This window comes from Sinocyclocheilus rhinocerous, unplaced genomic scaffold, assembly GCF_001515625.1.
Source record: "Sinocyclocheilus rhinocerous isolate Xijiao unplaced genomic scaffold, SAMN03320098_v1.1 scaffold751, whole genome shotgun sequence".
NCBI lineage: Eukaryota > Metazoa > Chordata > Actinopteri > Cypriniformes > Cyprinidae > Sinocyclocheilus > Sinocyclocheilus rhinocerous.
This window is the reverse complement of record NW_015657293.1, coordinates 1,342,004-1,354,762: the sequence shown is the minus strand read 5'-3', so window position 1 is coordinate 1,354,762 and position 12,759 is coordinate 1,342,004. Positions and strand designations below refer to the sequence as shown.

Genomic DNA, 12,759 nt, shown 5'->3' with positions numbered 1-12,759 from the left:
TCCGCCCCGCCGAGCGCCTGCGCACAAACATATGAACACACACCTCGAAAACAGCGCTTCTTCAGTGCTTCAGCAAACAATCTTCTGATCGAAAACGCTGTTTATGCTTCTTGCTATTACATATGATTTTCTGGGTTGTTTGAAACGCACTATAACATTGAAGGTTTTCTAGAAATAATAATAATAAAAATAAAAAGAGAAAGAATGAAAAAATATATATAGGCTATATATATATATTGATCCACCAAATAGTAGCCTAAAACCCTTGCTGACGCTATAGACGCAACCTTTATTTTAATATGATATGAAAACGAATTCTATAATAAGGCCTTTAAATGATCACATTCAATATATTCACCGATATACACTGTAAACATTATTTTTAGAAGCTGTAAATACAAGTGTTTTACAAGAAAATACTGACTATAGACTACTAGTATTTCTGCTTCAAAATTTCGCGTTAAATTCAGCGTTATTACTTGCCGTTTTTTATTTATTTGTGAAATTAACTAGCAATTTCTGAGTAAAAATTTTCTACACCATTTTTTTTCAGTGAGTAAGCAGGCTATTTACATTCCTGCCATTGACAAATCTAAGTGCATTTAAAGATTTAAAAAAAAAAAACATTGGCATCGTTGACATTTTAGAATTGCATTTTTTGTGAGTTTTAACAATACATTTTTTCACAATAAATGTTTATAAAATCACCTTACATCAAGTAAGCGAGAAAATATTACAGCGTTGTCATTTAAGAACTAATACTACCATGTGCCTATTTGTATTATTTTGTTAAAAAGGCCTATCAGTATATCGCAGCTATTTGTCATGAACCTGATTATGTGGTATAAAATTATTAAAGTTTATTAATAGAATAATCATTCTATGGTTGAAATGCAAATAGGTCCAAATGACTGAAACGAAAGGATGTGATGTTGACGTGAAAGGCAACCGTTACCTGTCAGTGACTCTCTGCTCCTCTGCGGTGCTTCAGTGCTGCTGATCTCTGCGCGAGGAATTTAATCACCAGAGCCGCGACACTACGCGATCCTGCCGGTTCAGTGCGTGAGTGTTTCCCCGGTAAAACCCGCGTGATGTGAGCGAGGACAGCGCGAGGGCAGCAGCTCTTTAGTGTTTGGCCTCGTGCGTTCACACAGTAGACATGCCCTCATATTCTCACACACACACACACACACACACACACACACACACACACACACACACACACACACACATACAAAACAGTCAATGAGCGACAGGAAGAAGCGCCTATCTGCAACAGGTACTGAGGATGGGGAGGAGACAACAGTTTCCAAACGATTGCTTCGAATAAACTCATTTTATGATTAAAAATATATACAGCTTTGTTTTCAAATCGACCGACCTATTTTTATTTTTGTTAATATGCATATAGCTGATTTTTATTTTAAGAAAAAAGGTACAAAAGCGGTCACTGTGCCGGTACCTTTTCTAAAGTTGCTAATTATGTACCATTTAGGTACTAATATTTAAACTTTAGGTAGGCCTACAAATATGTCCTTTTAATTGTAGACTACTAATATGCACTTGAAAAAGGTACAAAAGTGTACCTTTTAAAAATGTAGGCCTACTGCAGTGACAGCTTTTGTACCTTTTTTTTCTGAGTGAGGAATACAAATTAACAATATTTGCACAAATACCACTTTCACATCTTAATGTAACCTTAATTTAATTCATTTATAGACTAAATAAAAAAATTAACTACTAGGCCTATTTTACGTAGGTACTTTTTCTCCCACTGAGATCTGATTGGTCCAACAACTGCACGATTGTCTTCCAACACCATCATCTTCATCACAAACATACTCGACTAATAAATCTCGGTAAGTGTTTCCTTTTCTTCGAGCTGTAGAAGATAATTACAAGAATAACATGTAAACAAAAAATAAGAAAACTAGCCGAAATATAGACACCCATTTCAAAGACTGTAAAGTATCACTGAATTATTGTGAGCAAGAATGTACCTTTTCATAAACGGATTCACAAGTGAAATATTTCGATTTAATCTGTGGAAGAGGATTTTGTTTAATATAAAATGAAATTGATTAGTGATGGTGTCAGAAAAATCAAAGCTCAGAATTGCCGTTATTTAACATTTATCATATTTAGTAATTATCAAAAGAGAAAGTTGCATTTTAATATGACACAGTCAAAGTGTCCCTTGAATGACGTAGCCTATAAACACACACAAACACACACACAGCCGTATATTTGCATGTTTTCACACTGCATCAAATCGTCCTGCGCAGCCATTAACAGCATCAATTATTGACTTTTTAATTTCTTTTAATGAAGCAATCGGTATTGGATTTCTAGTCGCACACACACGCTCACACGCACAAAAGAATCTGTCATTCTGTGACTCGTGCACAAGAGTGTCTCCATATGGCGCATTTCCCATCAGTCATTGTGCTACTTTATCAATAAAGAAGGTGAAAGACAACGTGCGGAGGTGCTGGAGACCTCTCGTGAGCGCGTGCGCTCCCTCGCGCTCTCAGTCTCTATCAAAGGCACGTGGAACATGTGTTTGCTCACAATAAATACAATAGCTGACGGGCACGCTTAAATGTCTCATTAGCATATTAATTAATACACTTCTGGAAAACATTTGAGTAGCACAGATCAGAGGGTGAGTGCCAGAACAATATCCGAACTAACACATAGGTCATATGTCGGCGTTTGATAGAAATAATCATATGAATCTGACAGCAAGGCTAATTGTTTCAACTAGGCCTGAAATTCTTAAGCTTTGTTTCCCTGTTCTTGACTTCCTTTTGTCAGCCAAAATATATTCCCCTCCCAAAACATGGAAACAATAACCCAGCATAAATAAAAATCACCGCTGTACTAACACCGCTGAATATATATTAGTATAATATTTATATTTTATATGCTATATGATAAAATCATTATAATTCTACATTATTGTGTTTTGCACATTATTATTATTATTATTATTATTTAATATATAAATATTAGCCACACCCAAATATTTGATATCATAGAACCAAAAAATGCTTTGCTTTGTCATAATTTAATTTACTATAGTGTTTAGTGGTATAGAATATCTATCTATCTATCTATCTATCTATCTATCTCATAATATAAAACTATAAATATTATCATAGCCATTTATCATCACACAAAAATAGATAGATGATATATAGATAGATAGATAGATAGATAGACAGATATATAGATAGATAGATAGATAGATATCTTAATATAAAATGATCAATATTATCATATTAGCCATTTATTATTTATATCACATTTATTATTTATATCACATAAAAAATATAAATGTAAGACACACCACCAACTGCACCTAAAGACTAAATCTAAGAAAATATTAACAAAAAGCTTGAAAGAATAGTTATTATTGTACTTTCCTTATTGTACAACACATGGTTCATATTCACTGACATGATGAATGTCTGTCTCAGATAGATATTTTTATCTACGATCTGTCCATCAAAATATTGTCCCAGAAAAATTTAAGCTTTGTTTCCCTGTTCTTGACTTCCTTTTGTCAGCCAAAATATATTCCCCTCCCAAAACATGGAAACAATAACCCAGCATAAATAAAAATCACCGCTGTACTAACACCGCTGAAGGTGCTGTTTAAACGAAATAATAATAAATTCTAAATAAATAGTCAATAAATTAATTAAAGAATAGCAAAAAAGTATTAAATATTTATATGACAAAACGAGATTTTGTGCGGTTCAACAAAAGGATTCTGGCAAGGTCAAAACCCCGAATATCCAATGGAGTTGTCATCTCTAGTTCACATAAGACCTCAACATTGCACCTGATTTTATTTTTAAAAGAGAAAGGGGAGAAAAGAAGAGATTGAAAAGAGTCTTTGTAGTCTTTGACCTTCGTGGCCTTTCCACCAACATGTCAATTATTCAACTATAGTTGAATAAAATTATATTCTGGGATAAAAGATGAACTGAAGAAGGGGGGAAAGAATAAGAATGAGAATTAAGAAAAAAAATCAATAAACAATATTCGCTTTCATACTGGCCACACTTTACATCTTAAGTGCACTTCGTTAAAAGTGAGATTAGTTAATTGACAGCTTGTATAAAAATTATTATTCCTAACCTTGTATATAATGGTTTATATAAACACTGTTGCTGTAGTGTGCTTGTGTGTTGAAGTGTAAGAAAATGTCTCAACATGGGGTGTGTGTGTGTGATTTTTATCTACGATCTGTCCATCAAAATATTGTCCCAGAAAAATTTAACAACAGCTTAAATGACAAAAAGAGATTTTGTGCGGTTCAACAAAAGGATTCTGGCAAGGTCAAAACCCCGAACATCCAATGGAGTTGTCATCTCTAGCTCACATAAGACCTCAACATTGCACCTGATTTTATTTTTAAAAGAGAAAGGGGAGAAAAGAAGAGATTGAAAAGAGTCTTTGTAGTCTTTGACCTTCGTGGCCTTTCCACCAACATGTCAATTATTCAACTATAGTTGAATAAAATTATATTCTGGGATAAAAGATGAACTGAAGAAGGGGGGAAAGAATAAGAATGAGAATTAAGAAAAAAAATCAATAAACAATATTCGCTTTCATACTGGCCACACTTTACATCTTAAGTGCACTTCGTTAAAAGTGAGATTAGTTAATTGACAGCTTGTATAAAAATTATTATTCCTAACCTTGTATATAATGGTTTATATAAACACTGTTGCTGTAGTGTGCTTGTGTGTTGAAGTGTAAGAAAATGTCTCAACATGGGGTGTGTGTGTGTGTGTGTGTGTGTGTGTGTGTGTGTGTGAACATGGTGGTCTCTCCTCTTATCTGTCCTTCACCCGCACACACTTTCTCTACACCACACTTCTGAAGATTGTTTCTCAAATACACACACTTACACATGTCAAGTGTGTTAAGTATGTAGGTCTTTAACAGCAGGATTGTGTCTGTCCATCATGTATGCGTCACAAATTGAAAGACTTACGCTTCCTTTTATATTCAAAGAATGCTGAGTGAAAACTGAATATTCGATCTGACCCTTATAAATTTCTTGGTTTTTGTTTATGTAACCTATTGTAGTCAGGTTAATTCACACACAATGAATAACATTTTTGACTTGAATAAAGACAGCGCATTTAGAGATTTCCACATCATTTGTAGAAGATGATAGATAGATAGATAGATAGATAGATAGATGTATTTGTATGTGGTATGTGTGTTTGTGAGTGTGGCATTGGGCATTGCCATCGGCCCTGAGCGCTGTGCTGCAATGACGTAAAAATGCTTCCCCCCCGAGACCCTCGAAACCTTGAGCATGTTACACAGATTATTTTAAACGCTCTTATTCACATACAAAAAAAAACAGCAAGCCATATAACTAACTCTGACTGGGGGCCTTATTAAAACAGCCACGTGTGCCTGTGTGTGTATCAGGAGTGTTTAGTGTGTGAAGGTCTCTGTGTGTTTTAGTTTCTTATCTGAGCCATCAGGAGTATTTTGAACGTTCAGCTCAGATAAAATGACTCATGTCAGAGTGAACCTGTGAGACTGCATATGTGTGTTTAACACAGATGACAAAAATGTGTTATTTATGAAAGAGAGATGTTTAGCATTAGCTAATGAGCTGTTCTGGTTCCCTGTTCAGTAGACTAAAACAATAAGCCATAAGAGGCCATGTGTTACAGTGATTTTTACTGTGGTTAATTAAAAGCCTTATATGTAGTAAAAATCACTGTAACTCACAGACAGAATAATCTATTGCCACCAAATTAGCTGCAAAGGCAATATCATGTTCATTAATGTTCAATAAATCGTTTTTTTGTTGTTAATAATTAGAGGAAGAATTATTTATTCGGATAAGATGGCTATATAGCTGTTGGCCAACTGTAGGAATAAATTATATTTTTGTGGCAGTCAGCAACATCATGTTTGCCACCAAAACTGTTCCTTCTCTATCTATGCATGTAGCAGAATCACATAATAAAATATTAGATTTGAAATAAGTTGCAGGAAATGAACAATGGCTGTTGAGGAAACAATTCGTTGGTAAAGTCTTTTCAAAAACATATAAACGTTTATATTTTATAGAAGAAGCTCTGCATTTTCATTCATTAGAAAACCGTAATCAAACAACAAGCTATTGACAACGACAAAAACACTCACTCTTGGCTAGGTAACTATAGATTTTATAAGCTATATAAAGCTGAACGTTTTAACACAACCTTAGGGTAAAAAAAAAAAAGAAACTATAACCTATCTGAAACTATCGTTTTAATTTGCGTCTCAGTCAAACTCCACAAACATTTGGAAACATTAAGGCTAACTGTTAATATTTGGCCTTGTACCTGTCAATGTTGTCATTACTGTTGTGAGTAGCTCTCACAAAGTGCGGAAAAACGGAGTGTTTTGCTCTGGGACAGTTGTTGTCATCCACAGATCCATTTTCGGAAAAGCGCTAATTTGCGCGCATGCGCAGTTATGGAATGCCGCGCGTAATTAAGAGCTGCATTTTCGCTTAATAAGGACACAACATAACGAGTCCATAACTAGTATCAACCAGTTAATATGAGCATTTTCATGTAAACATACAAATTTGCCCGATGTAAGCACGTTTGTCCTTTGAAAATGTAAGACGAATTTTAGTTAACTACTGGTCTGTTGAGCTGAGGGATATTTAAACATATTTACAAATAATAGGCTATACTTCAGCATAATAGGCCTACTTAATGTATTATAATGTTTAATGTAAACAGTGCGAAATTACAGGGACTCCATCAATTTCGTATATTTTTAAGATATGAAACTTCATGTAGGCTAGTTGGTAAAAGCTAGTTTTTACAGAGAGAATCAGTCACCAAAATCTCATATGAGATGATGTAGGAAATAAGTTAAGTTCAGAATGGAGTAAGAGAAATAGGAAGTTAAGTTACAAGAATGGAGTGAGAGAAATAGGAAGAGGAGGAGAGTTGTGCTAAAAACAATCACAATTTTTGCACTCCCACAGGAAGGGGCAGAGCCTGACACCGGAAACAGGATCTACACTTAGAACTCACATAGAACTCTATTATACAGTATGATGATTCAGGATGTCTGACTCTCTAAGTTTGCTAAATATGTTGTATTGTCCGGTTTTGCCAAACTACTCAATCATAACAGATTGTGATGGAGAAAAGGAGAGAGACAGAGGAAAGAAAACGGAATGAAAAGTGAACAAGGTCATGGGCATCTAAATTAGTTCAAGTGGACACTCAAAAATTCTGCTCACAAGTCAAAAAGAGACAAAAACAGGCTTGTATATTCAGCACATAAAGGCAAATCTGCAAGTTTTGACATCTGAGATTTACACAATTTATATTAATAAACTTTTTTCTCTCAATGGACAGTCTTCCTGTAATTTTTCTTAGGCTTCATTTTCAATTCATGAAGATAATATAAGGGGTAAGATAAATCAGACCCATATCTAGTTCTAAGGAAATCCGTGGTATCAGAGAGCAAAGTTACTTCATCCATTTTAATTGACTGGGTCTCTGCATCAGGGTATTTAGCCACATAAACATTTATCTACTATTCCCTTTCTATATGCAAATATAACTTCATTTCTGTGATGTTTTTTGTTGTTAATAATTAGAGGAAGAATTATTTATTCGGATAAGATGGCTATATAGCTGTTGGCCAACTGTAGGAATAAATTATATTTTTGTGGCAGTCAGCAACATCATGTTTGCCACCAAAACTGTTCCTTCTCTATCTATGCATGTAGCAGAATCACATAATAAAATATTAGATTTGAAATAAGTTGCAGGAAATGAACAATGGCTGTTGAGGAAACAATTCGTTGGTAAAGTCTTTTCAAAAACATATAAACGTTTATATTTTATAGAAGAAGCTCTGCATTTTCATTCATTAGAAAACCGTAATCAAACAACAAGCTATTGACAACGACAAAAACACTCACTCTTGGCTAGGTAACTATAGATTTTATAAGCTATATAAAGCTGAACGTTTTAACACAACCTTAGGGTAAAAAAAACAAAAACTATAACCTATCTGAAACTATCGTTTTAATTATTGGCTAGGTAACTATAGATTTTATAAGCTATATAAAGCTGAACGTTTTAACACAACCTTAGGGTAAAAAAAAAAAAGAAACTATAACCTATCTGAAACTATCGTTTTAATTTGCGTCTCAGTCAAACTCCACAAACATTTGGAAACATTAAGGCTAACTGTTAATATTTGGCCTTGTACCTGTCAATGTTGTCATTACTGTTGTGAGTAGCTCTCACAAAGTGCGGAAAAACGGAGTGTTTTGCTCTGGGACAGTTGTTGTCATCCACAGATCCATTTTCGGAAAAGCGCTAATTTGCGCGCATGCGCAGTTATGGAATGCCGCGCGTAATTAAGAGCTGCATTTTCGCTTAATAAGGACACAACATAACGAGTCCATAACTAGTATCAACCAGTTAATATGAGCATTTTCATGTAAACATACAAATTTGCCCGATGTAAGCACGTTTGTCCTTTGAAAATGTAAGACGAATTTTAGTTAACTACTGGTCTGTTGAGCTGAGGGATATTTAAACATATTTACAAATAATAGGCTATACTTCAGCATAATAGGCCTACTTAATGTATTATAATGTTTAATGTAAACAGTGCGAAATTACAGGGACTCCATCAATTTCGTATATTTTTAAGATATGAAACTTCATGTAGGCTAGTTGGTAAAAGCTAGTTTTTACAGAGAGAATCAGTCACCAAAATCTCATATGAGATGATGTAGGAAATAAGTTAAGTTCAGAATGGAGTAAGAGAAATAGGAAGTTAAGTTACAAGAATGGAGTGAGAGAAATAGGAAGAGGAGGAGAGTTGTGCTAAAAACAATCACAATTTTTGCACTCCCACAGGAAGGGGCAGAGCCTGACACCGGAAACAGGATCTACACTTAGAACTCACATAGAACTCTATTATACAGTATGATGATTCAGGATGTCTGACTCTCTAAGTTTGCTAAATATGTTGTATTGTCCGGTTTTGCCAAACTACTCAATCATAACAGATTGTGATGGAGAAAAGGAGAGAGACAGAGGAAAGAAAACGGAATGAAAAGTGAACAAGGTCATGGGCATCTAAATTAGTTCAAGTGGACACTCAAAAATTCTGCTCACAAGTCAAAAAGAGACAAAAACAGGCTTGTATATTCAGCACATAAAGGCAAATCTGCAAGTTTTGACATCTGAGATTTACACAATTTATATTAATAAACTTTTTTCTCTCAATGGACAGTCTTCCTGTAATTTTTCTTAGGCTTCATTTTCAATTCATGAAGATAATATAAGGGGTAAGATAAATCAGACCCATATCTAGTTCTAAGGAAATCCGTGGTATCAGAGAGCAAAGTTACTTCATCCATTTTAATTGACTGGGTCTCTGCATCAGGGTATTTAGCCACATAAATATTTATCTACTATTCCCTTTCTATATGCAAATATAACTTCATTTCTGTGATGATGCTAATAGAGTGCAATTGCCTGCCCACATTTTCAGCGGCCTTGGCTCTGGAAGTATTTTTTCCCCAGTTATAAGCCATAAACCAAACCAACCAGCTATGAGGTGAATCACAAATATAGTTTTAAAGAATTATTTTTGGTGTTTTGCCTTTTATTATGATACCCCGTACGCACGCCCGTAACGCAATGGCGTTATATGTTGGCGCACTTGTCTTTTTTAAAAATAAGAGGCACAGTGAGTGGCTTTAATGTGTGGAAGAACTACTGTCCCATGAAGCATTGTGATGGATATAGCAGTGGATATATATATATATATATATATATATGCATATAATATATCTACACAAATTTTAAATAGTTTATATCATTCACAGTGCTTCATGGAAGTGGTAGTTCTAGAGTTCTTTTGGTGCAAAATGATGTTGTTTTCACCATGAATTCCATGGTTAAACATGATTATTTAAAAAATAAGTTGAAACATACAGGCTGATGTCTTCAACAAAGCATGTACAACTGTCTAACAACCTCATAGCTCACAGTATAGGCTGGTCTTCAAAGGTTTGCAAATTAACATTGAAAATCAAAAATGAATGCCAATTTTACATCTGGAACAGCAAGTTTTCTGTTGAATAATGATTGTATGTGGCATTAAGCATTTGAATTTTAAATAGTAAATTCATTTTGGGATTTTTCACAAATGTGACATACAACAAATGCTGAGTTTGTCTGTTTTGATTGAGTTTTACTGACTGTACAAAAATACAGGCTGTGGTTCCTTCCTATATATATCCACTAACACAGTATAGGACATAAGTATACTAGCTAGTTGCAAGCCAACAGATGACTTATCAAAGCACTTGATCCTTTACTAATATTAAAATGTTACTGACCAATCCTGTATTAGTATGTTCACAAAGTTGTTGTTGAAAACAAAAATGCAGCTTTTTTTCAATTGTGATAAGCATTTGCTTTAATGTTATTTGACTGGAGGTGGTATTGGGGGAGGGGCATTCTTGTTTTAGAGACCATTTGATTGGACAAAAATCTGTGTAGTGCAGGATGAGTCATCAATAATTTTGACCTGTTATAATGTGCTGTGTGTATCGACTAGTGAAATGTGTCAACGTTTAGCACATAAATGGCCTTAAACTGAATTCATATTGACTAAAAACAGTCATTAAGCATGCTACTCTAAATCTGCAAGGCCACAGAGCCAGGAAAACACAAGAGCACCATAGAGCAGATCAAACAGAGACACTGATGATAAATCAACACACAGAGACATGTTTATCAGGCCTTCTTTATGAAACGAAAATAAGTACAATGTAATTTTAAATGCTGTAAACATTCAAACGCAGAGAAGAAAAATACCATGCTAATCAGATGAACAATGAATATCAAGAAAGACAAACAGCTGAGCAACACAGTATTCTTGCCGCCCGGTCTTTATGTCATCAACTATACAGGCACTTCAAGGCCTCAGATGGTAACAAAACAGAGAGAATCATGGCGTGCACAAAGAAAATGATTACCCCCCTTCTTCAGAGCGACCCTCGCATGCTATACGCAAGCGCGCCGCTATATTTTACCCTCTCATTGTCTGCGCTGCGGCAAAAACAGATATGTAAACTTTCAAAGAAGGAATGGAAGGTTAAAACCACATGAAATTCTTCCAATGTTTAGTAATATTTGGAATGCTCCATCAAACACAACCCTCATCAGGTAAAACAACCTTCCTGAGAAACGGCTCCTCTGGTAACAGCTCAAGCACATGTTCAAAAACAGGAGTAAAAATGAACAAAACATTAAAAGGAGGAATAACATTTCCAACAAATCTACAACTACGGCAAAATACAAACACATAAACCCTGTTCGAACATTCACACTTCCTTGAAGACATATGTGAGAGGAAATCACACATGTAACACACACACACACACACATCTGGGATAAAGAGTGTGCATATTGCATTTCGTTACCCCGGCGACTGGCTCAAACGTTACCGGAAGTCTCCATCCTGAAAAACTATTGGTCAACAGCACGTATATTGTGGCACACTCAGCTTTGGTACTCAAACTTGTGAGCTGCGGATAATCATTTTGACTATTTAAATCCCTATAGCTCAAATATAGCTATAATCTCAATAAGAAACATTGTTTTTTGAATGAAATTCAGCACCTTGGCATCTTCACTATTTTATCAGGCATATTTTATCAGTGACATCCTGCAACACAAGGACATTTCATATCATAGCTAGAGGCTGCATAATTCAACAATGGATTGCAGTGTGTTCATTTCTGGTTTTTCTTTTCATTTTGATCATTAACACAATGGTCAAAGAGTTTTTTTCCTTCAAAAGTCATGCTCCTGAGGTAATCTTTGCAGGCATCTTGAAATCTTAATTTGGTAGATCGCTACTTCAAAATCACATACACATCTGTCAAGAGTTTTACATTCAACTTTGTCATGTAATAAATACATTAGGGGAAAAAAATAAAAACAGCTAGTTGAAGGCGTGGCTTATGTCTTGGAGGTGGAGCTGCTGGTTAGCCAGGGGTTTTGATTGGTTGTGCAGGAGTACAGTACTGCCTTAAACAGCAGAGGGAGCTGCTCCAGTGGAAAGGCCATCATCTTACCTGTAACCAATAATGACGTCATTAGCAGAGGTACATTTTGATTGGCTAACTGTCGCATATTCAAACAGCATCATCAAATAGATGAGCAACGAGATTTTAAAAGGAAATAATGCATCTCTATGAAATACTTCACACCAAGTCTGAAATACTGTACAGCAACGAACCTAATGTGAGACTAAAATGTTTTTAGGTTTTCCGCTAAATGCTGGAATTATGCAGTGAACATCTTCATTTGTGTGCCAGTGAGAGTCAAAAAGATTTGGAATAAAATGGGGTTGAGTTGAGTGAACTGTTGCTTTAAAACACAACACTGTTCAAAAATTTGAATGTTTTCGAAAAAAGCCTCTTATGCTCACCAAGGCTGCATTTATTGGAGTAGAAATACAGTAAAAACAGTAATACTGTGGAATATTATTGCAGTTTAAAGTAACAGTTTTCTATTTGAATATATTTTAAAGGGGTCATATGATGCAATTTAAATTTTTCCTTTCTCTTTGGAGTGTTACAAGCTCTTGGTGCATAACGAAGATCTGTAAAGTTGCAAAGACTAAAGTCTCAAATCCAAAGAGATATTCTTTATAAAAGTT

General features: G+C 34.9%; 1 protein-coding gene across 1 annotated transcript in view; it reads right to left on the bottom strand.

Moving 5' to 3' along the window:
• Positions 1–11,330: 11,330 nt before the first annotated feature.
• The window catches only part of LOC107720892 (nuclear receptor subfamily 6 group A member 1-B), a 26,217-nt gene continuing 24,788 nt past the window's right edge, over positions 11,331–12,759 (bottom strand). The window contains exon 10 of the mRNA XM_016528721.1: positions 11,331–12,172. Within this exon, the coding sequence (XP_016384207.1) occupies positions 12,057–12,172 (116 nt within the window). The 3' untranslated portion in view covers positions 11,331–12,056. The remainder of the gene's footprint in view (positions 12,173–12,759) is intronic.